The sequence below is a fragment of the Borostomias antarcticus genome (assembly GCF_949987555.1).
Source record: "Borostomias antarcticus genome assembly, chromosome: 1".
Lineage (NCBI taxonomy): Eukaryota > Metazoa > Chordata > Actinopteri > Stomiiformes > Stomiidae > Borostomias > Borostomias antarcticus.
The window spans coordinates 40,620,173-40,636,350 of record NC_140234.1 but is presented as its reverse complement, the minus strand read 5'-3'; the positions used below and the strand labels follow the sequence as shown (position 1 = coordinate 40,636,350).

The 16,178-nt window shown below is 47.8% G+C and overlaps 1 protein-coding gene across 1 annotated transcript in view; it reads left to right on the top strand.

Moving 5' to 3' along the window:
• Positions 1 to 16,178, top strand: part of nox4 (NADPH oxidase 4) — a gene marked incomplete at both ends in the record, with an annotated part of 33,295 nt that overhangs the window by 7,468 nt on the left and 9,649 nt on the right. Inside the window, 8 exons of the mRNA XM_084440785.1 lie at positions 7,979 to 8,076; positions 8,218 to 8,245; positions 8,666 to 8,738; positions 10,888 to 10,968; positions 11,471 to 11,630; positions 11,974 to 12,138; positions 12,266 to 12,328; positions 13,630 to 13,690. Coding sequence (XP_084296911.1) covers positions 7,979 to 8,076; positions 8,218 to 8,245; positions 8,666 to 8,738; positions 10,888 to 10,968; positions 11,471 to 11,630; positions 11,974 to 12,138; positions 12,266 to 12,328; positions 13,630 to 13,690 — 729 coding nt within the window. The remainder of the gene's footprint in view (positions 1 to 7,978; positions 8,077 to 8,217; positions 8,246 to 8,665; positions 8,739 to 10,887; positions 10,969 to 11,470; positions 11,631 to 11,973; positions 12,139 to 12,265; positions 12,329 to 13,629; positions 13,691 to 16,178) is intronic.

Here is a 16,178-nt window from a genome sequence, read left to right as displayed (position 1 = left end):
TAATCAGAGTATACCCACTTATTTAGTCAGAGTATACCACTTCTTTAGTCAGAGTATACCACTTCTTTAGTCAGAGTATACCCACTTCTTTAAACAGAGTATACCCACTTATTTAGTCAGAGTATACCACTTCTTTAGTCAGAGTATACCACTTCTTTAGTCAGAGTATACCCACTTCTTTAGTCAGAGTATACCCACTTCTTTAGTCAGAGTATACCCACTTCTTTAGTCAGAGTATACCCACTTCTTTAGTCAGAGTATACATACTTCTTTAATCAGAGTATAGCCACTTCTTTAGTCAGAGTATACATACTTCTTTAGTCAGAGTATACCCACTTCTTTAGTCAGAGTATACCTACTTCTTTAGTCAGAGTATACCCACTTCTTTAGTTAGAGTTCTTTATCCATGGACCCACACTATAATCACTTATTTAAACATCACTAATGTAAAAACGGTACAATTTCTGCTACAGTAGCCTACACCGACTTCTTTAGTCAGAGTATACCCACTTCTTTAGTCAGAGTATACATACTTCTTTAGTCAGAGTATACCCACTTCTTTAGTCAGAGTATACCCACTTCTTTAGTCAGAGTATACATACTTCTTTAGTTAGAGTATACATACTTCTTTAGTCAGAGTATACAGACTTCTTTAGTCAGAGTATACCCACTTCTTTAGTCAGAGTATACATCCTTTTTTAGTCACAGTATACATACTTCTTTAGTCAGAGTATACATACGTCTTAGTCAGAGTATACATACTTCTTTAGTCACAGTATACATACTTCTTTAGTCAGAGTATACATACTTCTTTAGTCACAGTATACATACTTCTTTAGTCAGAGTATACATACCTCTTAGTCAGAGTATACATACTTCTTTAGTCACAGTATACATACTTCTTTAGTCACAGTATACATACTTCTTTAGTCACCTCTACACTCCTGGTTACAGACAGCTGAAGTGTTTCAGGCAGTCATGGTTAAAAAGACTGACGGGACCGCCTAGACAGATCAGCAGGGATATGAAGTCGCTGATATCTGAGCTATCTTTTGGTGTGTGTGTGTGTCAGGTCCTCTGGCTCGGCCTGAACACCTGGTTGTTCCTGAGGACCTTCGTGATGTTCTCCAGCGGACGGCAGTACTACTACCTCCATAAGATGCTGGGGGTAAGAGACAGCGTGGCCTCCTCCGCTGCTCTGTGTGGGTGAGCTGCTTGTGTGTTTGTGTGACCGAGTGAAACGTGGAGTAGCTGGTGAAACTCACTCCTCAAAGGAGCGCTGACAGTCCCTCCAAGAGGGAGGTCCCACTGTCTGTCCCTCCAAGAGGGACATCCCACTGTCTGTCCCTCCAAGAGGGAGGTCCCACTGTCTGTCCCTCCAAGAGGGCCGTCCCACTGTCTGTCCCTCCAAGAAGGCCGTCCCACTGTCTGTCCCTCCAAGAGGGACCTCCCACTCTCTGTCCCTCCAAGAAGGCGGTCCCACTGTCTGTCCCTCCAAGAGGGCCGTCCCACTGTCTGTCCCTCCAAGAAGTCCGTCCCACTGTCTGTCCCTCCAAGAGGGACGTCCCACTGTCTGTCCCTCCAAGAAGGCCGTCCCACTGTCTGTCCCTCCAAGAGGAACGTCCCACTGTCTGTCCCTCCAAGAAGGCCGTCCCACTGTCTGTCCCTCCAAGAGGGCCGTCCCACTGTCTGTCCCTCCAAGAGGGACGTCCCACTGTCTGTCCCTCCAAGAGGGAGGTTCCACTGTCTGTCCTTCCAAGAAGGCTGTCCCACTGTCTGTCCCTCCAAGAAGGCCGTCCCACTGTCTGTCCCTCCAAGAAGGCCGTCCCAGTGTCTGTCCCACTGTCTGTCCCTCCAAGAAGGCCGTCCCACTGTCTGTCCCTCCAAGAAGGCTGTCCCACTGTCTGTCCCTCCAAGAGGGAGGTCCCACTGTCTGTCCTTCCAAGAAGGCCGTCCCACTGTCTGTCCCTCCAAGAAGGCCGTCCCAGTGTCTGTCCCTCCAAGAGGGCCGTCCCACTGTCTGTCCCTCCAAGAGGGACGTCCCACTGTCTGTCCCTCCAAGAAGGCCGTCCCACTGTCTGTCCCTCCAAGAGGGACGTCCCACTGTCTGTCCCTCCAAGAGGGAGGTCCCACTGTCTGTCCCTCCAAGAGGGACGTCCCACTGTCTGTCCCTCCAAGAGGGACATCCCCCTGTCAGCGCGTCCGCATCCAAGCGGGAGACCCGGATTCTAATCCCACCCTGGGCACACCGGAACAGACGGGTTCCACTGGTGTGTTTCCGTTACTTTACTGGTCCCAGTCAGCTGTAGTAGCCCAGTGTGTGATCTCCTTGTACTTCTACCAAGAAGGCGAATAACTAGGAGATCACACATAAGTTACAGCTGAGGTCAGAGTGATTGGCAGCGGTGTGAAACAGCATGTTTCCAGGGCCGGGGGGCTGGTGGAGTGATTAGTGTGGATGTTCACGGGGCTGGTGGAGTGATTAGTGTGGATGTTCCCGGGGCTGGTGGAGTGATTAGTGTGGATGTTCCCGAGGCTGGTGGAGTGATTAGTGTGGATGTTCCCGGGGCTGGTGGAGTGATTAGTGTGGATGTTCCCGAGGCTGGTAGAGTGATTAGTGTGTGTTGACTGCAGCCTGTGTTGCGGTGGTGGTTTTCGGATAGTGAGGGAACTGACACTACTGACATTTTGTGGACATTCTGGAATGTGTTGCGCGCACATGATGTGACCATCGGTCTAATTGTTGTCACAAGCTGGTGTGTGTGCGCGTGCATGTGAGTGTGTAGGCTGTGTTGGGTGTGTGCATGCACATTCCTGTGTGTGTGTGTGTGTGTGTGTGTGTGTAGCTCAAGATTGTGATACTGAAACAGCTCCTTGTCCTCTGTGCTAAACGGCACAGGAGCTTCTGCTGAGAAACCAGCCAGAGACCTAATTCCTCGTATGTGTGAACCACATGGTTAATGAACACATCTTGAATCTTGAGTACAGTCTCTCCTGAGAAACCGGCCATACAGTCTCTCCTGAGTGGGTTCTCCACAGATACAGTATTTCAGCGGTTGGAAGTAGCGTTAGCGCTCATGTAGCGTTAGCGCTGGCCGTACCTCCCTGCCTCCCTCCACTGGGAGGCTGTGTGCATGTAGCATTGGCGCTCATGTAGCATTAGCGCTGGCCGTACCTCAGTGCGCTGGGAGAGCTGTGTGCATGTAGCGTTAGCGCTTATGTAGCGTTAGCGCTCATGTAGCGTTAGCGCTGGCCCTACCTCCCTGCACTGCGAGAGCTGGGACAAGTGTGGACACGCTGCTGCCTCTGAATGCCTGGGTAGGAAATCTGCACCTGTGTGTGTGTGTGTGTGTGTGTGTGTGTGTGTGTGTGTGTGTGTGTGTGTGTGTGTGTGTGTGTGTGTGTGTGTGTGTGTGTGTGTGTGTGAGAGAGAGAGAGTGGGTGGGTGGGTGTGTGGGGGATGTTAAGAACACGATATCAGATCTCTCCTTTGCTGTGGTTCTGCTGTCAGCTGTTTCTACATGGCAGTGTGTGTGTGTGTGTGTGTGTGTGTGTGATCATGTGCGTGTGTGTATATGTATACTGATCCCCTGTACAGTAAAGGAGGAGGAGATTGTCTTATTTGTGTTGTGTTGTGTGTGTGTGTGTGTGTGTGTGTGTGTGTGTGTGAGAGAGAGAGAGAGAGAGTTGGTGGGTGTGTGGGGGATGTTAAGAACACGATATCAGATCTCTCCTTTGCTGTGGTTCTGCTGTCAGCTGTTTCTACATGGCACACTGTCTGTGTCTGTGTGTGTGTCTGTGTCTGTGTGTGTGTGTGTGTGTGTGTGTGTGTGTGTGTGTGTGTGTGTGTGTGTGTGTGATCATGTGCGTGTGTGTATATGTATACTGATCCCCTGAACAGTAAAGGAGGAGGAGATTGTCTTATTTCTGTTTCTGTGTGTGTGTGTGTGTGTGTGTCCAGCTAGGGCTGTGTGTGAGCCGCGCCTCAGCGGCGGTGCTGAACCTGAACTGCAGTCTGGTGCTGCTGCCCATGTGCCGCTCCCTCCTCACCTACCTCCGAGGAACACACACGGTAACTCCTCGTCCCTCTTACCTCCTCCCTCCTCACCTACCTCAGAGGAACACACACGTTAACTCCTCCTCCCTCCTCACCTACCTCCGAGGAACACACATGGTAACTCCTCCTCCCTCCTCACCCCTCCCTCCTCACCTACCTCACACACAGTAAGAGAGAGAGAGAGGGAGGAGAGAGGAGGCAGGGAGGAGGAGGAGGAGGAGGGAGGGGGGAGGAGGAGAGAGGGAGGAGGAAGGAGGGAGAGAGGGAGGAGGGAGGAGAGGGGAAGGAACCTGATAAATAGGAATATCGTCTCAAATAAACATGATAAATAAGAATATCCTCTTAAATAATCATGATAAATAAGAATATCGTCTCAAATAAACATGATAAATAAGAATATCCTCTCAAATAATCATGATAAATAAGAATATCCTCTCAAATAAACATGATAAATAAGAATATCCTCTCAAATAATCATGATAAATAAGAATATCCTCTCAAATAAACATGATAAATAAGTATATCCTCTCAAATAATCATGATAAATAAGTATATCCTCTCAAATAAACATGATAAATAAGAATATCCTCTCAAATAAACATGATAAATAAGAATATCCTCTCAAATAATCATGATAAATAAGAATATCCTCTCAAATAAACATGATAAATAAGAATATCCTCTCAAATAATCATGATAAATAAGAATATCCTCTCAAATAATCATGATAAATAAGAATATCCTCTCAAATAATCATGATACATATGAATATAATCTCAAATAAACATGATAAATAGGAATATCCTCTCTAATAACCATGCTAAATAAGAATATCCTCAAATAAACATGATAAATAAGAATATCCTCTCAAATAATCATGATAAATAAGAATATCCTCTCAAATAATCATGATAAATAAGAAAATCCTCTCAAATAAACATGATAAATAAGAATATCCTCTCAAATAATCATGATAAATAAGAATATCCTCTCAAATGATCCAAGCCAAGAAAAGTCCCAGATAGTCTCAAATAAACATGATAAATAAGAATATCCTCTCAAATAATCATGATACATACGAATATAATCTCAAATAAACATGATAAATAAGAATATCCTCTCAAATAACCATGCTAAATAAGAATATCCTCTCAAATAAACATGATAAATAAGAATATCCTCTCAAATAAACATGATAAATAAGAATATCCTCTTAAATAACCATGCTAAATAAGAATATCCTCTCAAATAATCATGATAAATAAGAATATCCTCTCAAATAATCATGATACATATGAATATAATCTCAAATAAACATGATCAATAAGAATATCCTCTCTAATAACCATGCTAAATAAGAATATCCTCTCAAATAAACATGATAAATAAGAATATCCTCTCAAATAATCATGATAAATAAGAATATCCTCTCAAATAATCATGATAAATAAGAATATCCTCTCAAATAAACATGATTAATGAGAATATCCTCTCAAATAATCACGCTAAACATTTCAATCTCTCAGATTATTTCAGTTTAATATAGATGTAAAGGGATCTTGTGTGTAATTGGATGGTTATGAAACCCTATTCACACGACACACAGTATTTTGTTGTCCCAGTGCTCACCTACTGGGCAGTGACAGTAGAGGTGAATCTGAGCTGGTCAGTAGAACCTAGTGTAAAGGGTGGTTTATGAGTGACAGCGCAGTACTGTAGTTTCCCTGCCCCTCGATGAAGTCTGAAAAACAACCCAGCATCAAATATCTGCTCCTCCGTGCTCATCTGGGGTCAGCGCAGGGCTGAACACTAGAATCAGTCCAGGGCTGAACACTAGAATCAGTCCAGGGCTGAATACTAGAATCAGTCCAGGGCTGAATACTAGAATCAGTCCAGGGCTGAACACTAGAATCAGTCCAGGGCTGAATACTAGAATCAGTCCAGGGCTGAACACTAGAATCAGTCCAGGGCTGAACACTAGAATCAGTCCAGGGCTGAACACTAGAATCAGTCCAGGGCTGAACACTAGAATCAGTCCAGGGCTGAACACTAGAATCAGTCCAGGGCTAGTCACACACACTCTCACACTCCCCCAGGTGACGAGCAGAAAGACACGCAGACTGCTGGACAAGAGTAGAACCTTTCATGTGGCGTGTGGAGTGGCCATCTGTGTCTTCTCTGGTAAGTGTGTGTGTGTGTGTGTGTGTGTGTGGTGTGGACAAATTGACTGACTGCATTCTTGGGGTACCAGCATGTGTGTGTGTGTGTGTGTGTGTGGTGATATGGTAGCACAGCTGCTTCTCAACTGATTCTCCTCCAGTGACATCATCGGAGCTGTCTAGAAATGTCTTCCTCTCTGTCCTCTCTCCTCCTCTCCCTCTCTCCCTCCCTCCTCCTCTCCCTCTCTGTCTCTCCTCCTCCCTCTCCCTCTCTCCTCCTCTCCTCTCTCTCTCTCCTCCTCTCCTCACCCACTCTCCTCCTCTCTTCTTCTCCTCTCTTCTCCTCCTCTCCTCTGCTCTTCTCTCCAGCCCTTCCTGACAGACAGAGCATCTGTAGTCTCTCTGTTGTCTCTCTCTCTGTAGTCTCTCTCTCTGTAGTCTCTCTGTTGTCTCTCTCTCTGTCGTCTCTCTCTGTAGTCTCTCTGTAGTCTCTTTCTCTGTAGTCTCTCTCTCTGTAGTCTCTCTGTAGTCTCTCTCTCTGTAGTCTCTCTGTAGTCTCTCTCTCTGTAGTCTCTCTGTAGTCTCTTTCCCCCAGGCCGTTTCCTGCCTCTTGTTCTAATGTTCTAATTGCAGAGTTCCAATGTTCTGAGACAACCAATGACACACACACACACGCACAAACACACGCACACACACACCCACACACACACACACACACACACACACAAACACACCGCACACACACACACACACACACACAAACACACCGCACACACACACGAACACACACTCACACACATACACAGAACAATGGTGAAACACAGGGGGAGTATAGACAGGATGGGGGAGTAGAGAGAGGGGAGAGAGGACAGAGGAGGAGAGAGGAGGAGAGAGGAGGAGTGGGGGAGAGAGGAGGAGAGGAGGAGAGAGGAAGAGAGGGGGAGAGAGGAGGAGTGGGGGAGAGAGTAGGAGAGAGGAGAGAGGAGGAGTGGGGGAGAGAGGAGGAGGAGAGAGGAGGAGAGGGGAGGAGACAGGAAAGAGAAGGAGAAAGGAGGAGAGAGGAGGAGTGGGGGAGAGAGGAGGAGTGGGGGAGAGAGGAGGAGTGAGGGAGAGAGGAGGAGTGGGGGAGAGAGGAGGAGAGGGGAGGAGACAGGAGAGAGGAGGAGTGGGGGAGAGGAGGAGTGGGGGAGGAGAGGAGGAGAGAGGAGGAGAGGATGAGTGGGGGAGAGGAGGAGAGAGGAGAGAGGAGGAGAGAGGAGGTGTGGGGGAGAGGAGGAGAGAGGAGAGAGGAGGAATGGGGGAGAGGAGGAGAGAGGAGGAGTGGGGGAGAGGAGGAGAGAGGAGAGAGGAGGAGTGGGGGAGAGTGAGGGAGACAGAAAGGACTCCTGTGTCTCATAATTACAACCATCTCTATCAGCTGTTGAGTTGCTGCATGTTTAAGCTATGATGTCAAGGAGGCGTGTGTGCATGTGTGCGTGTGTGCGTGTGTGCGTGTGTGCGTGTGTGCGTGTGTGCGTGTGTGCGTGTGTGCGTGTGTGCGTGCGTGTGTATGTGTGCAGTGCAGTCAATCAGAGTCAGGAGGATGTGTAGTTTCTGCTGACTAGACAAAGAGATGTTTGTGTCCATCTATGTGTGTGTGTGTGTGTGTGTTCAGTGGTCCATGTGACGGCTCACCTGTGTGTGTATATGTGTGTGTGTGTGCGTGTGTGTGTGTGTGTGTGTGTGTTTGTGTGCGTGTGTGTGTGTGTGTGTGTGTGTTCAGTGGTGCATGTAACAGCTCACCTGGCGAACGCGGTCAACTTCAGTGTCAGGTACTCCGAAGAATTCCCTGCTCTCAACGTTGCACACTATAGAGGAGAGGTGAGACAGAGCTGCTCCCTACATGCACACTCACACTCACACACACGCACAAGCACACACACATGCACACACACACACACACACACACACACACACACACGCACGCACACACTAGTGTTAATCCCTGTGTGTCTTCTTTAGGACCCCAGAGTCATCATCCTGACGACAGGTTAGTGCCCAGCGCCTGTTGCACACACACACACACACACACACACACACACACACACACACACACTCAACATCCTGCCTGCGCACGCGCGTGTGTGTGTGTGTGTGTGTGTGTGTGTGTGACTCTCAGTGGGCATTGGTGTGTTTATGTGTGTGTATCCAGGGTAACAGTGAGCTGACAAATGTGTTTGAGATTAGGGCGAGAGGAGAGAGGAGGAATTTTGTCTGTGTATATCCACACACACACACACACACACACACACACACACACACACACACACAGTCTGGGCTGCACCCTGGGAGTCCGGTTTGGGAATGTATTTATCTAAACAATGATGTGGTTTTGTTGTTTTACAGTCGTTCTCTCCTATGATCTGATGTGGTTTCCATTTCTCTGCTCTGATTGGTTTATATTATGTAGTCCCTGGGATAACTGGCATTCTATTGGTCCTCGTCCTCTTCTTGATGTTCACAGCCTCCTCCTACTGCATACGGTAAGATCTTTCATCATCATCATCTTCATCATCATCATCATCATCTCCCCTCCATTCTTCTCTCCACTCCTCTCCTCTTTTCTCCTCTCTTGTCCCAGATAGAAATGTCTGGTTGAGGGCAAACACTGCCTCAGGCTTAGAGAGTGTTTGTGTGTGTCTGTGTGTGTGTGTGTGTGTGTGTGTGGGTGTTTGTGTGTGTGTGTGTGTGTGTGTGTGTGTGTGTGTGTGTGTGTGTGTGTGTGTGTGTGTGTTGCAGCTAATACACCAGATGTTGTAGAGAAGTCACCATCTTAGAAGTAGGATGTACGTTTGATCAGTCTGGAAGAGGCGTTTCTTACCAGGGTTTTAAAGCACCACCTGCTCAAGGATGGTATTATGCTGTACAGCTCGGGTACAAATCTAAATTGCTGGTGTTTATATTTGGAAGCCTAATGTCCACAGACTAGTTGTGAGGGTTGCAGCTGGTAGGAATGTCTAAGCCAAAAGCTAAGGCCTTGTCAAAACATGCTAACAGAGGGCTAGCAGAAGAGGCATGCTAACAGAGGAGACATGCTAACAGACGACTAGCAGAAGAGGCATGATAACAGAGCAGACATGCTAACAGAGGGCTAGCAGAAGAGGCATGATAACAGAGCAGACATGCTAACAGGGGAAACATGCTAACAGAGCAGACATGCTAACAGAGGATAAGCAGGGGACATGCTAACAGAGGAGACATGCTAACAGAGGGCTAATGGTCTGACTCCTCTCAGAGGCCAGACACAGCTCTGTCATTACAGTTGAGCAGGGTGTGGGCTGTCCTGATTGTTTTGTCATCTGTGTGGCCTGCTGTAATTGCTGTTGAGTTCAGGGCTTGTCTGTGGCAGTCAGCATAATGGTTAGCTAATGGTCTAATGGGAACTAGCCTTAGAGGTAATGGCTGCTGAGTTCTTGTCGTCATAAAGGAGTAAGTGGCTCTAATGGCTGCCCACTCCTGAGAGCCTGTGGCAGTAATGGGTAGGTTGCTGCTGTGGGGCGGCATGGCTGTCCTTTAGCACAGCTTCAGAGGGTCGTCCCACTGCTCAGTCCGAGGTCAGGGCGGGGTCGCCGTGGGTAGTTAAGGGTTGTGACGTGTGTAAAGGGTCAGAGTGTTTGAAGTGGCGTTTGGTGTTTGTGGGGTTTATTGGGGGGTCGTTGTCGGTACAGACGGACCCCAGCCTGTAACCAACGCCTTTTGATCCCTGGGGGCGGGGCCTGTTTACTGTCTCTCCCTCGTCTCTCCCTGGGGGCGGGGCCTGTTGACTGTCACTCCCTCGTCTCTCCCTGGGGGCGGGGCCTGTTGACTGTCACTCCCTCGTCTCTCCCTGGGGGCGGGGCCTGTTTACTGTCCCTCGTCTCTCCCTGGGGGCGGGGCCTGTTTACTGTCTCTCCCTCGTCTCTCCCTGGGGGCGGGGCCTGTTTACTGTCTCTCTCCACACTCTAATATTACGTTGAATATATCGGGAATCAAGAGTCTGTGCCTCCTCTTTGCCCCGACTGGTTTTCTGAGGACCAGTCTAGGAGTTAGATTGAAAGAGACGGGTCGTTGATTTCTCTCTCTGTTTCTCTCTCTGTCTCTATCTTCTCTCTCGCTGTCTGTCTCTCTCTCTCTGTCTGTCTCTCTCTTTCTCTGTTTCTCTCTCTCTCTCTCTCTGTCTCTATCTTCTCTCTCTCTCTCTGTCTGTCTCCCTCTCTCTCTCTCTCTGTCTCTCTCTCTCTCTCTGTCTCTCTCTCCTCTCTCTCTCTGTTTCTCTCTCTCTCTCTCCCCGTTTCTCTCTCTGTCTATCTTCTCTCTGTCTCTCTCTCTCTCTCTCTCTCTCTCTGTCTCTGTCTCTCTGTCTCTCTCTCTCTCTCTGTCTCTCTCTCTCTCTCTCTCTCCGTTTCTCTCTCTCTCTATCTTCTCTCTCTCTGTCTGTCTCTCTCTCTGTCTGTCTGTCTGTCTCTCTCTCTCTCTCTCTCTCTCTCTCTCTGTCTCTCTCTCCTCTCTCTCTATCTCTCTCTCTCTCCGTTTCTCTCTCTGTCTGTCTGTCTCTCTCTCTCTATGTCTCTCTCTCTCTCTCTCTCTCTCTCTCTCTCTCTCTCTCTCTCTCTCTCTCTATGTCTCTCTCTCTCTCTGTGTTCTGTTTTCCAGGGTGTGCAGCTATGAGATCTTCTGGTACACACACAGCCTGTTCATAGTCTTCTATCTCATCCTAATGGTGCATGTGATCGGGTAGGTCTTCTGGTGCCAGGCCTGATTTTGAGCGTGCGTGTGTGTGTGTGTGTGTGAATGTGTGTGTGTGTGTGTGTGTGTGTGTGTGTGTGTGTGTGTGTGTGTGTGTGTGTGTGTGAGAGAGAGAGAGAGTGTGTAAGGAGGACGCCGTTCTCATACTCATAACAGACATTCAGTCATATAACAGAGCTATTATTATTATTATTATTATTATTATTATTATAACAGACATTGTCATATAACAGAGCTATTATTATTATTATTATTATTATTACTACGATCAGCTTGTTTACTTATCTGATGTAACAGTCTGCATTCTAACGTCATTACAGAGTGTACTCCTGTCAGTGCTTCATTAGTCAGTAACAGTACTGTAGTATAAGCTTGCTGATGTGATACATTATGACTCTATATATATATATAGTATTGCAGTGTCATTATGCTCTGACCACCTTATGAATCTGCACTCCGTCCTCCTCACTTCCTGTCTCTCCTCCAATAGCGGAGCTCTGAAGTTCCAGACCAACGTGGAGGCCCACCCCCCCGGCTGCTTCAGAGCCAATCAGTCATCCCCGGAGCTGCTGGGGGCGGAGCTGGAACAGGGGGAGAGGACAGAGAGGAACTGCAGAGAGGAGGCTCAGTTTCAGCCCCACTACCCACAGGTGTGTGTGTGTGTGTGTGTGTGTGTGTGTGTGTGTGTGTGTGTGTGTGTGTGTGTGCGCGCGTGCGTGCGTGCGTGCATGCGGAGATGGTGGGTGGTGGGGGGCAGGTTGTTGGGAAGTGTTGGAGGGAGTTGGGAAGTGTTGGAGGGAGTCATTGTGGTTTATGAGGGTGTGTGTGTGTGTGTGTGTATGTCTGTGTGAAGGGGGCGTTTCCTCATGGTCTGTGAAGGCCTCTCTGTGTGCACGTGCTCGTTAAGCAGCGCTATGGCCACATAAAACCTGTGGGTTTACTGACCCTGGGAGTGGGTGTGTAAATGTGTGTGTGTGTGTGTGTGTGTTCCAGAGCTGGCTGTGGGTGTCGGGCCCCCTGTGTCTGTACTGCGCTGAGAGGCTGTACCGCTACATCCGCAGCAGCTACCCCGTCACCGTAGTGACTGTTTCCAGGCACCCTTGTGACGTCATCGAGGTGCGCATGCTGAAGAAGGACTTCAAGGCCCGTCCTGGACAGGTGAGGACGGGCAGTCTGACGAGCTAAACATGACCCTATCAGGACTCTGGAGTTCTCTCTCTCACTCCCCCCCTCTCTCTCTCTCACTCCTCCCCCCCCTCTCTCTCTCTCTCTCTCCCTCCATCAGTACATCGTCCTGAACTGTCCGAGCGTGTCGTCGTTTGAGAACCACCCCTTCACCCTGACTGCGGTGCGTCTCTCCTCTCCCTGTTCCCATCAGAACGCTGTACAATTTGAGAGTCAGTGATTGGTTGATACAGACACAGACTTGGTGGGGGGGGGATCTTAAGTGTACATTCCTCACACATGACACCACACCCACACACCCCCACACACACACACATATACACACACACACACACACAAATCTCACGGCACGTGTTTGAGCTGTGCCTCCCCATCTGTCAGAGAACATGTTGTTCTCTCAGAGCTCTTGGGAGCGTTGGACTGGCTGGCCCCGCCCCTTTACAGCTCCTCCCCCCCAACCCTACAGCCCCGCCCCTTTACAGCTCCTCCCCCCCAACCCTACAGCCCTGCCCCTTTACAGCCCCGCCCCCCAACCATACAGCCACGCCCCTTTACAGCTCCTCCCCCAACCCTACAGCCCCGCCCCTTTACAGCTCCTCCCTCCCAACTATAGCCCCACCCCTTTACAGCTCCTCCCCCCAACCCTACAGCCCCACCCATTTACAGCTCCTCCCCCCCAACCCTACAGCTCCGCCCCTTTACAGCCACGCCCCACGCCGATCACGCCATCACAGCCGCTGACGCCACGCTGATCACGCACACTTCGGATCACCAACATGCGCTCAAGTTGAAAAACGTCAACTCCAGTGACACATTCAAGCTCACGCATTTACAGACAATGAGAAGCACACACTCACACAGGCATGTACACACACACAGATACACATGCACATACAAAACACACACACACAGGCGTGTACACGCACACACAGACACACATGCACATACCAAACACACACACACCCAGCGTGCCTCAACCTGGTGCTTTACTGGGAGTGTAGAGGAGGGAGCTCAATCTCTGAGATAGTAGACAGACCCCTGAGGGCAGTAATGCCAGGAAGAAAGATCTGTGTGAGTGTGTGTGTGTGTGTGTGTGTGTGTGTGTGTGTGTGTGTGTGCGTGTGTGTGTGCCCCCGCGTGTGTATGTGCATGCACATGTTCGTGTATGATTGTGTGTGTGTGTGTGTGTGTGTGTGTGTGCATGTGTTTTTGTGTGTGTACGTACGTGTGTGTGTGTGTGTGTGCATATGGGTGTGTGCGTGTGTGTGTGCATGCACATATTTGTGTGTGTGTGTGTTTCTGTGTGTGGGTGTGTGTGCGTGTGGGTGTAGGTGTGTGTGCGTGTGGGTGGGTGTAGGTGTGCGTGTGGGTGGGTGTGCCTGGGTGTGTGCATGTAGGGGTGTGTATGTGTGTGCGTGTATGGGTGTGTGTGTGTGTGTGTCATTGTTTGCATTTTGCTTGCAGTGTCCTACAGAGAAGGCAGAAACGTTTGGCATCCATCTGAGAGTGGTGGGAGACTGGACTGGTGAGTACACACACGCACACACACACACACACACACACACACACACACACACACACACACAAACACACACACACACACTTAAGCCTGTACCATCTCAGAAATGACAGAGATGAGAAGTGTTGTTTGATTTCCTGTAATGCTCTCTTGGGAGGGACCAGTTCCCAACTTGTTCCCAGTTGTTGTCTGTTCCCCTCCTCAAACACACGCACACACACGCACACGCACACACACACACACACACACACTGGTCACAGCAGCAACAGATCCCAACAGATAGCTTCATGTAATTTGTAAACTGTGTAATTAGTAATTATTAGTAATCTTTTGAAGCTCATCATGGAGGCGGCAGCAGCATTTCCCTGTGCAGTGCACACTGTAGCATTTACATGTGACAGATACAACCATATGAATCTGAGATGCCTATAGGCAAAACACACACATTGCAATAATGATAGTTGTCTGATCTGACTTTTTTTTGTGTAAATTTGTGTTCTCTTTCTATAGTTTTTATTATATTTTACACAATCTTTCTTTTTATTTTATTTTACTTTGATTGTTTCTTTTAAATCTGTTCCCACTGTGTTTGTATGATTCATGTTGTTATCCATCTCTTTTTATGTAAAGCACTATACATACAGTACTACAGTAGGACCCCACTCATCCGAACTTCAAAGATTCGAACCTCCCGGTCTACCGGACAGCCTTAAAAAACCCTTTTTTTTTGTTTGAGCCTGCTATCTGGTTACTGGTGGGATTTTCATTACAGTACTGTAGGTCTACTTGCATTTAAATCTGTCATAATAAACACGTACTGTATCCTACTGTGAATAAAAACAGAACTGTATGTAGACCTACATGTTGCCTGTAGGCTGTAGTCTACTGTCACGTTTAATTTCTTTGTTACTCTAATGTCGAGCGCAAAACGCAAACGAGTCTGCTGCGTGAGAGCTGCATTCCTTGGTAGCCAGAAAGCGCATCAGCAACCTGAAGCAGAGGAGCATCGAGTCATTTTTCGTTCCCAGTTAATGGACTTCAGGAACACAGACGTGTTCTAAGCATGTACATTAGCCTACTAGGCCTACTGTATTTGTTAAATAATAGCCTACAGCCTAGGCCACGTTAGCCTACATCGGTTGTTTAGGCTGCAATAGCCTAAGACACGACAACTTGTCTGTCATTTCATTCATTTATTTATTATCATTTGCTCTAATTGTTCTAATGTTGGGTTGTTTTTAGGCTATACCATTTTGTTCTGCGAATACAGTAGCCTATTGATGCAGCGTAGGCCTCATTTGAGAATAAAGTACTGTATTTGATCAAAGCATGCACTCAAGTGGAAATTCGTTTATTTTATTCTAGGCTACTGTAGGCCTATTATAGGCTAGGCTGTATGAGTTTAGTTGGCTATTTGATTGCAATTGTGATGCATTTTCACAAGTAATTAAGGGTATTTATCTGTCTATTATGAGTCTATATGAAACAAGTACCACTTATTGAATTTGGTGCATTTTAACATATGTTTCAGTCATCCGGACATTTCAGAGATACGAACGACCTTTGGTCCCGTTGGGTTCGGATAAGTGGGGTCCTACTGTACATTGATTTGTATGAATGGTGCTATAGAAATAAAATTACATTGACATTGACTTCTGGCAAAGGTGAAAGGCACCGTCTCCTGTCTCCTTCTCTGTCTCCTTCCTTGTCTCCTCCTCTGTCTCCTCCTCTGTCTCCTTCCCTGTCTCCTCTTCTGTCTCCTTCTCTGTCTCCTACTCTGTCTCTTTCACTGTCTCCTTCTCTGTCTCCTTCTCTGTCTCCTTCTCTGTCTCCTTCACTGGCCCCAACGCCTGACACAGAGATAAGAGTGCTTAGCTGGTTCTTTGCCAAATGTGCAGACCCTGTACAGTCATTCATCCGCACGCACGCACGCACAGTCAACTCAGACCTATGTGTTTGTGTTGGCACTCTCTCTCCTCTATCAGCGTTTCCATGACATCATGTTGTAAGGATGCATAGAATAAGGTTTAACCACAGCCACAAAACTAACAAAAACACAACCCCAATCTAAGCAGAATACAATCAAAACCCTGTGGGTTCAGTGCTCGTCTCTCTCGCCCCCTCTTCACTGAAAACAAGATCACTCCAGTCCTGTATACTGGTCTAGTAGCTAGCTAGCTGTCAATAGAACCCTGTATACTGGTCTAGTAGCTAGCTAGCTGTCAATAGAACCCTGTATACTGGTCTAGTAGCTACTGTAGCTAGCTGTCAATAGAGCCCTGTATACTTGTCTAGTAGCTAGCTAGCTGTCAATAGAGCCCTGTTTACTTGTCTAGTAGCTAGCTAGCTGTCAATAGAGCCCTGTATACTTGTCTAGTAGCTATCTAGTTGTCAATAGAACCCTGTATATTGGTCTAGTAGCTAGCTAGCTGTCAATAGAGCCCTGTATACTGTTCTAGTAGCTAGCCAGCTGTCAGTAGTACCCTATATACTT